The following is a 17,785-nucleotide window of genomic DNA, read 5'->3' on the forward strand; positions in this document are numbered from 1 at the left end:
AGACTGGTCAGGTTAATCCAAACTGAGACAGCGTACCTCCTCTTGGAGCAGGCAGGGGAGGGGCTTGACCTCAGCGAGCAGCTCATTAGGCTGCATCCCTGACTGCCTTGTACAAGCTAGCACTGTGCTGACGGGAGAAGGGGCCAGTAACTTCATAACCATGTGTGGTTATAATTCACTCCTAGTTTGTAAGGAGACCGAGGCTCAGAGAGGCCGGGGACCTGAGGGAGGGTGCATTATTAGTGAGCTGCAGACTTATACTTGAACCCTGGCCTACCCCAGGGGGGCAGTGTCCATTTCCCACCACGTGCCTTCTCTTTCATCATTAGAGTCCAGCAGCTGCCTGAGCTGAGGCTGCAGGAGTAAGAACTTGAGGATGGTCTAGTGACTCGTTCCATTTAAGTAAAAAGTGCTGCTGCTTTTCCATTCTACATATTTTCTAATATATTTTTCTAATGATATGCATTACTTTTGTAGTGAGAAAAAAAAAAAAAAGGTTATGCCCATTTGAGGCTCCATGTCTTCAGGAAGGCAGTTTCTCCCTCCTGAAGGAGAGCAGAGCTGGCTGGTGTGGGAATTGCTCCCGTTGTAACTTGGTGGCCTGTCTCACTCTGCCTGTTGCGCATTCCTTGTGATGCCTTGTCTGTCTACACAGATGCAGAACGTCATGTATGACTTAATCACAGAACTCAACGACAGGAGCGAAGACCTGGAGAAGCAAATCGGTAGCCTGGAGTCCAAGCTGGAGCACCTCACTGCCAGCTTCAACTCTCTGCCCCTGCTTGTCGCCGAGACCCTGCGCCAGCAGCAGCAGCAGCTCCTGTCTGCCATCATCGAGGCCCGGGGCGTCAGTGTGGCGGTGGGCACCACCCACACCCCACTCTCCGACAGCCCAATTGGGGTCAGCTCCACCTCCTTCCCCACCCCATACACAAGTTCAAGCAGTTGCTAAATAAAACTCCCCACTCCAGAAGCATTACCCATAGGTCTTAAGATGCAAATCAACTTTCTCCTGGTCACTTTGCCATCAAGGAACATTCAGACCAGGGGACAGAAGGAAGAGAGACCACGTTAATTAACTAATTCGTGTTCACTCAGCGTGCTTGGTTCGATATGCCTTGAAACCAGAAATCTAATCTCTGTTTAGGTGCCTCTACTTGGGAGCGGGAAGAGGAGATGACAGGAAGCGTCGCCTCTGGCAGGGCCCTTGCTGCAGAGCTGGTGGAGAACAGAAATCCACGCTCAATCTCAGGTCTTCATGGGGGGGAGGGTGGGGGGTCAGATGCACTGAAGCAGCCAACAGCGATGTCAGCCCAGAAGGGGTCCCATGGGGAGGGGGTGTCAGGCTTGGGAGATGGGTTCCTCACCCCTGAGGTCCGGGAACACGCCCCTCTCCTTTCCTTTTGTCTAAGAAAGTCCCTGAGTGACAAAAGCAAAGAAGAGGTGCCCACAACTTGCCAAACAGACTTTCTTTCCTCCCATACCTGATAGTTAGGAAGTGTAATTTAAACTGAAAGAGAGATAAATAAAAAGCTAAATTTTCCATCCAATATTAATACCCATATTAACCCGTGTATTCGCCAGTGTGCGAGCAGACACACACACACACACACACACACACACACATCCCAGTCAATCCAGGTCTTGACCCAAATAGAAAGGGGCCTGGCCCCTCACCCTGCTCAGCATAGGTGTTCTCGAGATGTGCGTGGAGTTGGCTGGAACCCACACGTGGGCTGGCTGCGTTCTGAGCTTCATGGAAGATGCAGGTCCCTTCAAACACAGTACAGGTTGCCTTGCCCTGGCTGTGCACCATGCTTGGCTTGAGACAGATGCCAAGCCAAAACCGTTGGCATCCTGGAGGGATAAGCAGCCTTCTGCAAATAACCACTCCTGCAGTTCTCTTCTTAGAGCCAAATGAGCTGTGTTCCAATGGAGCACCTGACCAGGTGGCTGTATGTGAGGGAGGGGCAGGGTCTGTGCCCTTGTGTAACCCAGGGACACCTGAGTGAATAGTATTGTCTGGGGATTTGCTCAGTTGTGTGTGTCCAGCTACAGGTTCCAGTCCCAAATGTAAGGACTGCACAGGGTTCAAGTGTCTCCCCCAAGAGCCACTAAGCTGGGAGGAGAAGCGATGGTGAGTGGCCCGTGTGGCCCCTTCTACCTGACCTGAAACCAACTCAAAGCAAAAGATATGAGAACAAAGGCGCCCTTAGGGGTCTTGGTGGGTAAGGTAAGATGATGTGGATTTGTCAGTAGCCTGTTCCCACTGTGCCATGTCAATCTTGGTGCAAAAACTATGCTACTATCTCTCAAACTCCAAGAGACTTCAGAAATATCAACATCCAGTGTGGAGACAGGCTTTGTAAGGAGAGGGCAGGTGGATGCAAAATTTTTTCATCGCTCCGTAATCTGACCACACATCACATTTATGATGTGCAGACCATCGTGCTGTCAATTCCTTTTCTCATTCTGAGCTCTGTGATTTCTGCTTGTAGGGAGTTGAATGGCGCTGTGTGGAATATTTCATCTGTTTAGGGCAAAACAAAAGGTTGCTATTTGCACATAGTTGTCCTGTTGAGTTTCACTTGCAGCAGGATGTCTGCACATTCCGAAGGCAGTGTCTAACTGGGGAGACTTCTCTTCTGCAGCACCGGGCCTTTCTTCTGAGAAGGCAAAGAACTTCACACCCAAAGACCAGTGACCTTGAACTAAGTTGGCTCTTTCAAGAAGATCTGGGCTCTTGCTAAAAACCTTTTGTCTCATTTTCCTGCTGTTTCTCTTTATTGGACTCATTTTTTATGTGGATAACACCTTTGAATATTTCCATTCATTATTTTGCATACCAAGATGCCATATTTACTGTTGGCTTGCTATTGTTTTTACTTGTTCTTTTAACTATTGATTATCTGAAAAAATCCCCCTTCCTTTCTTTCTTCCGTCCCAAGAATGGTCTTCCTGTTTCCAACAGTTCAGGTGAACACATAAGCCGATGTTTAAACAGATGAAATAACCATGCAGTTTCTATGTGGCATTAGCTCCATCTCACAAAGTGAAGACCACTGAGAGGTCAACGTGCCAATCCTGATCATTTATGCTACATGATCAGGATTGACTATTGATTCTATCACTCTTTCCATTCTGCTGCAAGCCTGTGATGTGTGTGTGCACACCCAGGAACACATATAGGCATCTAGTCTTAATTTCAAATACATGACATTCAGGATTCCACTGCCCCTCCTCATGTACCAGAGTGTGCACAGCCTGTCATTGGTCCCTCGTGGTCTTCAACGGACAGTTCTTCAGTAACCCTGTCACGGGTTTACACTTAGATAAACCCTGAAGGCCAAACTAGCAACACTAGTAAAGGGAGGTATTGGAGTTATTTCCAGTAGCAGTAGCCACTGGCTTGCTGGGACACAAAAATGGGCGTTTGCAGTGTGTCCTGACCTATTGGTAGTGCAATAGCTCTGATATGGTTTTATCTTGGCTAAAGAACACTTGCCCTTCAAAAAGCAGCAATAGCAGAAACCAGTGATTGGCTCTGCATGTTGATCCTGCAGTTGTGAACAGGAGGCTGCTTGTCTGGACTAGTATTTGAGCTTTCTGTGGGGAAGTTGCCCATTCTCCTACGAATATAGCCCCCCTTTAATGGTTTCAGCTGGGGTCAGATGGGGTGGAGCTCACCCGGGTGTTCTTCCTACAGCCCATCCTTTGGATAAATCCACTGCACCTCAGCATCACAGTCCAGAGGGGGAAAGAGGGCAGGTGCATTTTCAAATCACGCATTCTTGTTCTTTATTTTCAAGTTTGATGGTGGAGTAGGTTTAATTACCTACTCAAGAATTGGCTATATATAAAAACTATTAATTATGGTAATTTCTCTCCAGTGTTGAATGGATTGAGTACACTCACACCTGGAATGCTGACCCAGTGACTCAGAGCTCCCGCTATAACCTTTCTGATCACTCAGTGGCAGGTAAAAGTACTCGAATATTCCCCCAAGTATCTATACACTTGAATTAAAAATAATAGAGCCACCCCCTCATCACTTAAGCCATATTATAGTGTCATGTACTGTAAAGTGAGGGATGTACTGTGATACTTTAAGACCACTAATCTCAGTGGAATTTCAGGACATAGCATCATGTGGTAATTATGCCTGACTAAGGGTTCATTCTTCCTTAGATTGAAGTCCAAAAAACGATCTGCACCTCTGGATCAAAGGCCACGTATGTGTGATCAGCATTAGTGGATAGTCATAGAGTGCTTATGATCTGCTCTTATTATTCTCATAGTATGGAACTCCATGACTTCACATCTCTAGAAATGCTTAATACAACCCAAAAGAGCTAAGAGGGGTGCAGCCAGGAGTCAATACTGACTTCTGACCTCAGCAGATGTCAGTGGTATAACAATCTCATAAGCTTAAGAGGTGTAGAAAATGTATGTGCAAGTAAAATCCAAAGTTCTGAGCAAGGGCAAGCTATTGCTATTGATTAAAAGCCAAGAAGGAATATCATTGAAGAAATGATTTTAATGTTTCAGACTTTCCCCCTTAGATTTTCAATAATTACCTTGTGAACAATCATGGAGAAAAGGAAAACTAGAGATACAGAATCAGAATAAATAAAACTCTAAAACTGGGATCCACATCTTTGGCAATTAACCTCAGACCTCAATTTCTCTGTACTTAAGATGAAAATAATAGTTAATATTTTAAAGTGCCAAGTATTCAATAGAATTTAAAAAATAGAATCACTACTATTACCCAGATAGACTCTTTTTAGTTCACTCTTTGATGATGCATCTGCATGCAGTCAACAGTTCCCAAAAAGTAATTATTACATATCAACGAGGTAATGAAATTACCAGGGAGAAATATGGGGTTAGCATTGTTCCAGGACCTCTCTCTTGCTTCAGTGTGTACCTCGACAATGGTGCAACTCAAAATCAGTGTTTCATCCCAGAACAAATGGTGTTGCCACCTTCACAGTGCCACAACTGAAACTCTATGAAGTCATTGCACTATCACTAGGTTACTGTTGTTTTTTTTTTTTTAATTGACTTCTTAAATCCAAGAAGTTAACTTTAAATCCTTGGGAAAACAAAACAAAACAAAACAAAACAACCATGTCCCTAGTTCTATCCAGTCATTCTGCTTCCCTGGAAGTTGCTTAAATGTAGGATCTGCTGGTGGTCAATTTGCTGTCCCTGTTGATTCCGCAGCATTTGGTTTCAGTACCTTAGACAGCTATTTGTGGTTTCCTGGTAGGCACGGATGAGCCACTTCCTCCCCCTGCAGTCTGTGGGCTTGATGACGCCTGGACAGTTCCCTTTCTTCTCTACTGCCACCAAAGTAATCATTATGGGAACAGTATCACTGATACACTAAGACAGGAATATACAGGGATCGCAACATTAAGTGTCTGCCTCTGGTATAGGTGAGTGGCCTTCACCCTGAAAGTGTGTGTCAGGCTGCATGATAAGAAATTAATACTAAACTCCCATCAGACAAGTACTAGGTAGATTTTTTACTGAAATAGAAGCTTATTAAAAAGTACTCAGTGCAATGGTATGTACAAATAGAGAAAAAAATAACTGTGATCTTTTTTTCCTACACTATTACTGGAAATGCCCAAATATGAACTGGAGTTCGTTCCCTCTGAACAAATCCATTGTCAAATCTTCAACGTGTAACCTCCAAATCTAGGTGCCGAGTGCTTTGTGGCAGTTGTTTACACACCTGAGAAACACATTCTGGAAGCTGTGATCTTGGGCCTGGACCATGTGTTGAAACAAACAAGGGACGTTGTGACCAACCAAGCTGATGGAGGAAAAGCACAAAATTCAACCCAACCATTAGGAGCCCAAGGAGATTGGGGCTTTATAGTCAATATATAAGTTAATAAATAAGTGACAAGTCAAATATGAGTCTGATTGGAACGGCCAATGTCCAGCTTCCCAGAAGAAGGACGGGGATAGACTGCCTTCCCGAGCTGTGTCATGTGGGCTCCGATTTTGAATCTCAACCAGGACCAATCCACCTTCATCAAACTCACTTTTTAGGGCATAACGGCTCAATTTTGGTCCCAGACTCTCCATCCTGCACTGACCAGAAGAGAACAACAAAAGAGAGCGACAGGATGTGAATGGAGGAAACATTTTCATGGCAAACTCAGAAATGGAAATGCTTATATTCAGAATCAGATGAGCTTCAATATGAATTTGCATCTTGCCTCTGTACTGCTTGCTATTTTTTAATGATAGGAAAAAGCATAACAGTTTATTTTAAATATGAAATATATTGCTATATTATAAAATATATTGTAACTTTCAATTAACATTTTGTATCAAACTAGTCTTCAGCAGGTCCAGTGTCAGCCTGCTCTCCCAACCACTGTTTCTGGGTACATATTACTGTTACTGATCGCCTGACACCCAGACCTAGGGTCCTCAGCCTACAGAACTGCCACACTCAAATTCTCTGAGACCCAGCTATTAGAGACAAAAGAACATTATTCCAAGCTTAGAAGAATAACTCTACCCTAAATCCTATCAAGCCATTTCAGAAGAGATTTTAAAAGCCATCACTCCTTTAGTTGCTGTGCAGAGCCAGTTTAATAAAAGTGCAGACTCTTTCTATATAAATGCAAAGGCCCCATTATGTAAATTATATGTCTCCAACTCAGCCAGCCAGTTTTTCCTTTGGCAATATCACAATTGGGCATAAGGAAAAGTCTTGTTCTCCTGTGACATGAAAGACTCGAAATTCTAAGCATTATGACTTTCTATGTCAGAGTGAAATGGGATTGGTATTCCAGTGACAATGAGAACCCACTGCACAGATGTGCTTTTATGAATTGGCAGTACCCTGGTGGGAACAAGATTTCCACATAGTTATCCACAACATGGAGCATAGCTCCTAAGGGAATGAGGGAGGAGACAGGACATGCACAGCAAAATCCAGCATGGAGCTGGGCTGCTTTTTCTGCTAGTTTACTCTAGCTGGGAGGAAAGAAAGCATTTTAATCAAGATGTTTTCCTTTATACACAAAATTAGGGGAAATTCTCCACTTAAACATCTTATGAAATCCATCCCCCTCCTTCTCTGGTGTAGCAGTGGAAACACACATACAAATGATCGCTTCCCCCCTCTCAATGGCCAAGGGACTACTTCTAGGTAAAAACAGGATGCGTTTGGTTACAGGCAAAAGTTTCCAAGAATCATTGCCCAAGGGGGTCTACATGCGATGCAAGCCAGGAAGCATCAGTGTCGATTTAACTGAGGGTGAGTAGCTCTTCCCTTCTGAAAATACCCAGATGTATTGATAGTGCAAAATAACAGACTTTCTCTGGGAAAAAGGCTGGAATCTTCTCAAGCCTCCACTCACTTGAGTTGAAATGGAAGTAAGACTGGGGCCTCAGTGGCCCTGTGATATTAGTGGTACCCCCCCATCCTGCAATGGTATTAGTCATTCATGCCCTGTGAAAGATACCTGAATGGCCAGCTTCAATATGCTTGTGTAGCTGAGACCTCATTCAAACACACATTTTATATTCTTGTGGAGCTAAATTCTCTTAGTGTGTGTGTACAGCTCCTCAGTTCCATGGCAGGCTGGGCTCCATTAAGTCATCAGAACTCCAGGGCACCTGTTTTTAACAGGTTACTCGGTCACTGAATAATGGAAATTAGTTTATTCTCAATTTTATAATTGACTGATGAATGTATTGGTGGTGATTGATTTGTCTTGTAATACTTTTCTGCTACTAAATTGAACTGTCTTAGCTTTTCCTTCTAGCACTTCTCAGACTGAATAAGACTTTACATTTATAGAGAGTGAATATTTTCTGATTTTTCCCCCTTATTATTCAGTCTACATCAAGGAAAACAATACAGCTTTCCAATGTGGGGAAAGCAGACCTCTTGACAGTAATTCAATTAACCCCTTCTACTCAGTGTGGACCACAAGCCAGCTGCATGAGCACCACTTGGGAACTTGTTAGAAATGCAGAACCTCAGGCCCATGAACAATCTGTCAAATGAAATTTTAACAAGCTCTCCAGGTTAAAAAAAAAAAAAATAGACCTCCCAGGTGGTCTATATATACATGAAATGTTGAGAACCACTGACCTCATCACCTCAGCTATGGTAACCAACCAATATCATTAATAATTGGCAAATTAAAGCATTTCTTCTTTGACCCTCATTTACAGACTAGAATTGCGGGATGAAGTAAAGGTCCTGGATGTTCATAAGGATAAAAACGAATGCACCTTACAATTTTCTGTGAGGCCATATAACATGGATGGTGTACACAAAACAATAGAAAGCCAAAAAGAGGCAGTATCATCCCAGTCAAATTTAAAAAGCATCCACTTTCATAGTTTTGAGTCACCTGAGAGTCCTGTCTTAGATTTTTTCATTTTCCTTTATGCTGGCAGGGCTTCAGACTAGCAGGTGGTCCCTCAGGCTGGGTCCCTTGGGCGCCCAGCGGGCTCTCTGCTCAGCGCTGACAGAGCCACATCTGTGTTCCTTCCTTGAGAAGCTCAGCATCCACACAAGGGAACTCTCCTCCCCTAGAGGAAACTGGCCAGAGAAGTTAGTTTAACTGTCAAGACACATTCCTAATCTCTTTTTCAACCAATTCAGAGAGACTCCAAAGTGAGCAAGGAAAGAGGTGAATCCTGATATTGGCACCATAAATCGATATGTACCCAGAAACAGTTATGTTCTGAACTAATGGCTTTAACCTGTTCATTGTAAAAAGTGCCTTGGACTTCAATCTAAAGAGGTCAGTATAAATATATATGTGTGTGTGTGTGACTTATGTAGGCAAATATTTACATATTTATACATACATAGGTGCACACACATGTACCCGCACATTCATATATAATATATACATACATATATAAGCGCTTCGTAATATATCACATTGCTATTCGCAGCTCCATTTCTTTTGTCTGGTTCTATGTTTGTTTAGTGAGACCTTTACATAGAGAGGTTCTATTCAGGACATCGATGTATTTTTTTGTTTGTTTTTTACTTTTTATTAAAAAGGTAAAGGATATTAAAAAAAAAAAAAAAAGTCAAGTGCCTGAAGGTTTTGAATGGAGTTGTGGTAAACTTTCTCAGGTCACCAAAGAGGAAACGGAATTTTCCTTTGGGAAACCGTTTTTCCTCTTTGGGAACTTCGTTTTCCAAAAACGGAAGTGCGTAAATAAGAGTGGTTCCAGCAATTTTGGACCTTTCATTTTAACCCATTTCTGAGGTCTCCAGATACAACAGCAAACATCTTGCTTGGTCTAGTGCCCAGTTCTCTTCACAGGCCAGGCCCACTCTTCCCAAGCTGCGCACGGTTTGGTCATCGGTTATTGTGTTCCTCACTGAGACTAAATTGCAGGGGTGGGTCCAGGTCAGCTTCAAACATTGCTTCCTTCCAGCAGCACACGCACGCACAAACGGGAAGTCTCTCCAGGCAGGAACTGTCTGAGAAGCCTGACACGGTGACCTTTCCAGGGCGCCCATGCCGGGCCTCTCTGTATTAACACAGTCACGTGTATCAACCAGCCACACCTCTTTCTCTGGTGGGACAGCTTGCAAGGGACCCCAGCTCTTTGGTTAGAAGCCCCATAACTCCTGGGGAGTCTCCAGGTGCCCACAGTCCTGCTCATGATTAAGAAGGCATTTTACTTCTTTACACCGGCTAGATCTCTCCAGCTCCCTGCCCCGCTGGTGACACCCACAGACAGCCAGGGTTGGGCCAGAGAAGGAATGCCCTGTTCACATTGTCAATCAGGAGAGACACTGCAAGATATCAAAGGGGACCACAAAGATGACAGGTCTCTCTAGTTGTCCCCACAGCTGCAACCACATCTGTAGAATGTGACAAAAAGGTTTAGCAGCCAAGAGACGGGAGGTGAAATTCTCCAAGTTGAAATCTCCATACTTTCACTTTCCTCCCCATGAACTTTTTTGTAGTACTAGACCAAAAAAAAAAAAAAAAAAAAAGGACAAGAAGAGGGATGTTATTTAGGTGTTTTCAAATATAATATCTAATATTTGGGGCTTTTTCTAAGTTAGCAGACCTAACTCATATTTTCAAAAACATATCTAGCTATATCTCTGCTGTTGTTCATTCCTTAAAACTCTCTTATAAAAAAATTCCTTATGAATGGAGACATTTACCAACTCAGTGATTACTGAATAATAATACCTTGGACTTAAAAATAATACCTTTCATCTACAGACCTCAACAATCAATAAATTAGTTGTTACCCTGGGAGGTGGAAGCCAGATATTATCTCTCACTGAGTGAGAGAAAACCAAGCAGCAAACATAAGTCAGGAATTAAACTGAAAATACAACCTAGGTTTTCTCACTACATTTTGAGAGCAAATGGAAACTTGGTGACTCAACTCTATTGCTGGTCACCTTTGGATGAATGAGATGGAGAACACCGACCACATCTTGTCAAGACTTGGTTTGGGGCTGTTGGAATGTGAGTGCTAGCTAGGCTGGTCTGTGGGTTTGGAGACCTGGGTGCAAGGCAAAGTGTGGGAGCAAAGTGAAGGTGGGTTGAGTCTGTGGCCTTCCCTCTTCCTCTTCAACTGTCGGAGAGAGAGGGCATTTAAAGAATGTTCTGGCAAATGCTGATACAGTATAATGACATGAAATAAAAACAAGAAGGGAACTGACTCAAACCAAAAACACAAATGCAATGACTGATTTCCTTTAACTTGATCTTCTTCCTTCCCCGAGTCTGCGATGGGGAAACAGGAATTTTTAAAGGAGGAAATCTTAATTTAGACCAGAGCTGTCTTCTGGAAAAGGTTATCTCTTTAAACAAGGCCATGATTGCCCTGGTTTTGATAGCAACGTCTGATTGAGAGATTGGCCCTGCCAACATGAACAGTTCAATACCTAACCCAGTTTTCACAAGCAAGAAAGTGAGGCAAATGGCTGTTCATCATGAGACTCTATAGACACACTGATGTATAAGGCAAACCTGCAGTTCTGTTCAAATAAAGGATCAGGCAGTTAAACACTTTAAACACTACAATCGGTCCTTTTAGCTCAACCTTTGCTTCACACGGGAATCCCCTGAAAGCTTTTGGAAACACCCATGCTCGGCCCCCAACCTCTGGAGATTCAGAAGCTGAGCAGGGCAGTGCCTGGGCCTTTCCCTGAAGTACCCTCCTCCCCGCAGCGCCACCGCCCCGGCCAGGTGATTCTGGGGCACCCACAGGGAGACCCCCCAGCACCTGGGCAGGATGTGCACTTTGAGTTGGCAAGGAGTGGGGGAAGGGAGGACCAGAGATGGGGCAAGATTTTACAAAGACCATGATTTGCTTGACGCTCCACTCCTTTCCATCTTGGTCTCATTTCTTCCCAATTCTGGACCCATGAAACTGCGCTAATTTGCATTCAGGCTCCACACGGACCGGCAAACAACGATGCCAGGTTATTATTCACTCAGAACCTTTTGGCTTTGCTGCCACAGCTTCTGCTTTTTCAGGCACAGCAGTCTGTCTGGGCTTAATATCTTTCTTTGTCCTGAGTTTTGGATGAGGATGGGGGAGAACTCTCCCCACATTTTTCATTAGGCAAAAAGGTTAAGGTTTAAAATCATGTTGTCCTTGCTAGCAGCTGTCTGCTAAACCTGACACAAAAACTACTACATTTAACCATTTAACTACTACTAACTACATTTAACCATTAAGTAAAATGTTGTCTCCTATCCAACGTTACACACTGCTGGGAAAGGTGAGAAAACAGGACACACTAGATGTCAAGATGGGTCCAATTCTCCCAACCGGACAATTCTGCTAAATTCAGGACCCTCTGCGTAAGGCCGCCCCCTGCAGGTCAGACGGAAACACAGCAGCCTGAGGGAACAGGACACTCATTGGCCGCAAGGGAAAGGCTGCTTTGTGTCATGTCCCTTATCTCACACAAAGGAAATAGAGGACGAGGCGAAGTGATTTTACCCAAATCAATAGGAAATGAGAACTGGAACATGGCTGTGCCATGTTGAGAATGACATCGCTACTAGTGTGGAAAGCTGGGACCTGCCCAGAGCTTCTCCATGATCTTGCTAAATTCATCCTCTTAGTCAATTATCAATTTTGCAAATGTCAGATAAAAATAAAAGGCCCTGCTTCACCACACACACGTTCTCACACACAGACACACATCACATTATCACTATCTCACTGAAAACAAAGATGTGCATATCGTGGCTGGCTAAATTAATTCCTCGTGAACTTTGTATTGCAAAGGCATTGATCATTTTCAAAATTATCTGCCTTCAGTTTAAAGAATTCAGAGCTAATACTTGCAAATTTACAAGAACCCCCTACTGGTTAGGAAAAATTAAATTATATTATTAAGATGATGCAATTTTATATCCAACGTTACAGTGAATTATGCTAATGGTGGTCAAGGTTATTAATCTTTATTTCAGTCACTACTGCAAATAGCACAGGAATATTAGCCAAAATTAGCTTAATCTTTTTTTGTAGCATGATTTTGAAATTTACACTTTATTTTTTCAGGGACAAGTCACACTTAATAACATCTCTTAAAATGCAATCTGTTCCCTGGAAAACCAAAGGTAGAAAACACAAATGCAAGATGTTGCCGCTGCCTACGGGCAGTTTCCTCTTCACTGAGGTGAAGCTTCTTTCCAAATCTGTTCTGCCTCCTACTTTCCAACACTGGGGTATCACTTAAAAGCAATCAAGCATTTCTCAAGAAAGAATACATACAGAAGTGGGGCACCCACACCCCAGTCACTCATCATGCAAAATGTCAGGTCTTCTGTAAGCCGTGATTCAATTGCCCTTTCTTCGAACACCCTCCTCACCTCCCACCTCTTGGAATGCAGAAGGTAGATACATAGCTCAGTCTGAAGTTCAGAATTTAGGAATCTTAACAGATTTATACTTAAGATTTCCTAGAGAAATTTTTCTAAGAACAACAATGCAATGTTGTTCTTACAAATTCAGGAGCCTAGGACCCTAGGACCCTGTCTAATTTGGGTTCAATTGAGAAAATGATTGTCATGCATTGCCTTGACAGAACATTAACAAGAGGTGATGACATCCTCGGTTCTCTGGAAATATGATGAGAGGAAATGGTAGAGGACATTCATTCATTATTCAGTATCTCCACAGCCACATTCCTCCAGTTCTCCAGTCAATGGTACATGAGTTTTCATTCATTCAGTCACCCTTCCCTCATGCATTTGGATGGGATTAATCCTATTTCCAGACCTATGGTGAACCATGGCAGGTTTTTGGCATTTAAGGTACCCCAATATCCAGGCAAAGATACGGGCCCAAATGCGAGCAAGTGAATCCCAGAGCCAGCATTTGAGCAGGAGCTACCAGAAAAGAGAGTCTCCCCTTGGAGGGTATGCTAGAAGGGTTTTGTTAGGATCAGATGTGACTATTTTGTTTCACATGGGGGGGAGAGTCGGCTTGATTGGGATCCACCACGGGCAACATGAAAATGAAGCAAAGACCATAGAAGGCAGAGAGGAGAAATGGTGACTTTGGCAACAACCTTGGTGCCACTGAATCTTCTACCTGGACCAGTGAGTTTGCTTTATAGTGAAGCCATTTGGAGGTGGATTTTTGACCACATCCAACAGAGTCCTGGTGGAGAACCAAACTTCTGTACCTACATCTCATTTCCCAGAGGAGTAGCCAAAATGAGAATTAAAGGAAAATGCCTATTTCATAGTTCTAGCATTTAAAAAAGTTAAAACACAAGAATTAAACAGGATAACAAGAAAATTGGAAATGTCAAAATTGACTTTAGGGTACATCTTGACCACCAAGGAAGAAAAGAACTTCAGAAACTGATTCTGGTAAATGAACCAATTTGGTTTTTACAAGAAGAGACTAAAGGAGGCAATGAGCTCTCAGTCAGATGGGGGTGATGGAGGAAGAGTGAGCTGGTTATAGTTTGGAAGGAAGAGAAATATTGATAACTTCAGAATTTGATAATTAAAATGATAAAGTACTAATATAACTGAAATAGGGTCTAAACTTCCACATTAATAGAAGTTAAAAATCAGTGCATAAGGAGAGTAAGAACAGAAAACGTGGAACAGATTGAAAGGACATAACAAAATGGAATAAACATACCCAAATATTTCCATAATCACAATGAAAATAATGGACTAAATGCTCCAGGCAAAAGAAAAGGCTTGTCAGATCAAATGTTGTAAAGTATCCAAATTAATGATATTTACAAGGGCTACATCTAAAAATAAAGGAAAACCTAAAATATAAAACTTTAGAGACACATCAAGTATTTCCTAATGAAAAGAAAGAGGGCACAGTGATAAAAATAGCAGAGAGAAAACACACTAATGCAAAAAGCACTGAGTTCACCAGGAAAATGTAACAATTCTAAATTTGTAGAATACATTTAATCATTATATGGAAAACAAACATTTATGAAACTACAACAAAACATAGACAGAACCACAATCATAACAAGACAATTTAACACATCTCTCTGAGGTAGCAGGTCAAGCAGACAAAAAATCTGAAAGGTTACAGAAAATTTGAATGGTGTAATAAATAATCATAAAATCTGTAGCTACACACTTTTCCCTAGACCATGGAACATTAGTGAAAATGGACCATTTAATGGACCATAAAGCAGGTCAACAATTTGATGGGACCGGTATCATACCAACAACATTCTCTGACTGCAATGAGATATACACCAAAAAATCAATTTTTCATAATGAAAAAATCCTTTGAAGGTCAAGAAACATAAATAATTCATGAAGCAAATAATAGATTGTAATGAAAAGATTTTAAATATGTAAAGCAGAAGTTAAATGAAAATAACAATTCAAAATAGCTGAATACAATTTTAAGAAAAACAGAATGGACAAGTATGAACAAGAACAGAAATCAATTAAATAGAAAATAAATATATACGAAATAAGATTTTTTTAAAAGCCAAAAGTTGATGCTCTGAAAACACTGATAAATGTCTAGCAGGATTGAACAATTACAGACTGAAGGAGAGAGAGAAGAGGAGAGAGAGAGAGAAAGAGAGAGAGAGAACACAAAATAATTAGAAATGGTGTTATGAACGCTAAAAAGATAATAGAACATTTGGGAAAAATGAAAATAAATTCCTTGAAAAATATTACTTACCAAGATGACCTAAGAAGAAAAAGAGACGTAGACTATAGGTGTCATAAAATCATTATAAAAAAATAAACAAACGGTTCAAAATTTTCCTTCAAAGAAAACACCTAGTCTGGATGGATTTACCAGCAAATTCTAACAAATATTCAAGAAGCAAAATAGTTCCAATCTTACACATTTTTCCCCAGAAGAGACACAAAAGGAAGCCTCTCCCAATTGCATCTCCTCAGGCTGGGGAGCGTAGACGTGATAAGGGAAGTACAACAAAGAAAAATTATAAACTAGTTTTAATTATGACTGTAGATGCAAACATCCTAAGCCTACTTTATCAAACCAAATCTAGAAACAGATGGGGGAAAGTAAATGGCGATTTAAAAACGGTTAGCCCCCCAAAACACATTTGTTTAATATTAGAAAATGAAAGTCACCACATAACAAGTCAAAGGGGAAAAATCATTTAATAATGATAGGTTCTTTAAAGCATTAATTAAATTCAACACCGGTTCATTTTTAAAGGCTGAAAAATGAGGTGTTGTGCTGGGGAATCACCATTGACCTGTTTAATGCTCTTCCTTGAGCACAGGAGCTAACAAGCCTGGCAAAGGTGACAGGATGTGACCCCCAGAATTATGTTTCATCATAGAAGACTCTATCTAAGACAATCAGAGCCATTCTCCTGCTGGCTTTGAAGGGTAGATGACATGTTGTGAACTATCCCGGAGAAGGCCACGCAGCAGGCACCTGCACACGGCCTCGAGGAGCTGTGAGGAGCTGGCATGCTCGGTCACATGACTCAAGAAGATGAGTTCTGTCAGCAACTGGAATGACCTTGGACAAACAACCGTCCCTGATCAAGCATGCAGAGGATATGCCATCCGGCCACATGATGCCTGCCGATGAGACAAAGGGAATGACCCAGCTCAGCCTAGACTCCAAACCCACAGCCACCAAGGCAATAGATGCGTGCTAAGTCATTGAATGTGTGGCAGTTTACTATGCAGCAAAAAGTAAAAAAGTAATAAAGAGGGGAACTTCCTTAACCCAATAAATGATATATATAAAATGCTATCTTCTAAAGCACACCTCAAACTAAGTGGTGAAATAAAATTACAGCCTATTTCCACCTCTGCAGTGGAGGTGGTAGCCATAGAATATGCTAGAAAAATAAGTGGGGAAAGGATCAGAAAGGAAGAAAATGTTATTATTTGCAGCAGACAAATTACTGTCTGCTTGTCTACCCAAAAACTTCTGAAAATAAGAATTATTATTAGAATTAATATGACTAGTAGGATTATTATTAGAGTTAATATTAATTATTACTATTAGAATTAATAAAAGAGCATGGTTGCTGGATACAAATTCAAAAGACAAAGACAAATTACATTTCTACTTATGAAATAATATTAAAGAAAACTTAAAGTTATTTAGGATTGTAAATATGTTTGTTCTCCCCTGAATTAATCTATAATTTAATGAAATTCCAATCAAAATCCACAGGGTTTTCCTGTGTGTTTGTGTGTGTGTAATTGACAAGCTGATTGTGAAAACGGATACAAAAACAGAAGGCCTTGACATTTCTGAAGAGCGAGGTGAGAAAATTTATACTACTTATGTTAAGAATGTTTGTCAGTGGGGCCTCCTTGGTGGTGCAAAGGGTTAAGCACAGCACTGTGACGCTATCAGCAGCCTCTGAAGCGCAAGTTTGATCCCTGCCAGGGAGCTGACCCACATGGCGCAGCAGACCTCTCCTGTCTCGCCCACTGCTCCCCTCAGCAGTGTATTTCAGCCAGTCTGCCTGCTCTGTTCCCCACTCTGTCTCTGGTGAATCCTCTCACCCCCCACACCTCTGGCCTGTACCCCAGTTCTTGTATGCATAAATAAATAAATCTTAAAAAAAATGTTTGTCAGAAACATGTAAACTGACCACAGATCTGAGGCATGGTGGGGGTTTGGTGGGGTCAAGACGGGAGAGGGAAGAGCACAAGGGACAGTGGTGATGGTTCATGGGTGCTATGGTGGTGGGAGAACTACACAGCTACACCAGAAGGGAGAAACCAAATACTGTCCAAAAATGAATAACAATGTAAGAAAATAAATATATACATATATATAAGGAATGTTTGTCAGTAATTAATGTAAAGTATCTTTGTGCAGAGACAGGAAGACAAACAAACAATGCAACACAACAGACAGCTAACAAACAGACTCAGACATTTATGGAAATTTGATTTATTATATAGCTAACCTTGAAAATCAATAAGGAAAAAAGAACTACTCAAAGAACATCATTGAAACTAAATTCATACACAAAAATTGATTCTGTTTGGATTAAGATCATAAATGTAAAGAAAAGTTGTGACACTTTTAGAGCACAATGGAAATCATTTCTTAAACAAGACTCCCAAAGCTCAGTCAATAGGGGGAATAAGTGACAAATTTGAGTGTATTAAGATGAAAAATTCTATTCCAAGAGTTTCTTAAAGTGAAAAGATAAGTTACAGAGTGGGAGATGTTTACCACTCATATAACTTACTAAGTCAGGCAAGCCAATAAAAAATAGGCAAAAGAACAGGAATTTCACAGAAGAGGAATCACAAAC

At 41.7% G+C, this 17,785-nt stretch overlaps 1 protein-coding gene across 7 annotated transcripts in view; it reads left to right on the forward strand.

Moving 5' to 3' along the window:
* Positions 1-9,053, forward strand: part of KCNN3 (potassium calcium-activated channel subfamily N member 3) — a 155,391-nt gene extending 146,338 nt beyond the window's left edge. For 5 of the 7 annotated variants that reach the window (XM_037498372.2, XM_054691350.1, XM_037498370.2 and 2 more), the window contains 2 exons: positions 656-1,252; positions 3,891-9,053. In XM_037498372.2, the coding sequence (XP_037354269.1) occupies positions 656-952 (297 nt within the window). In that variant the 3' untranslated portion in view covers positions 953-1,252; positions 3,891-9,053. The remainder of the gene's footprint in view (positions 1-655; positions 1,253-3,890) is intronic. The other 2 variants (XM_054691351.1, XM_054691352.1) reach the window with 2 other exon arrangements.
* Positions 9,054-17,785: the final 8,732 nt, after the last annotated feature.

Source organism: Talpa occidentalis, unplaced genomic scaffold, assembly GCF_014898055.3.
Source record: "Talpa occidentalis isolate TD23 unplaced genomic scaffold, MPIMG_talOcc4v2.1 talOcc4.9, whole genome shotgun sequence".
Lineage (NCBI taxonomy): Eukaryota > Metazoa > Chordata > Mammalia > Eulipotyphla > Talpidae > Talpa > Talpa occidentalis.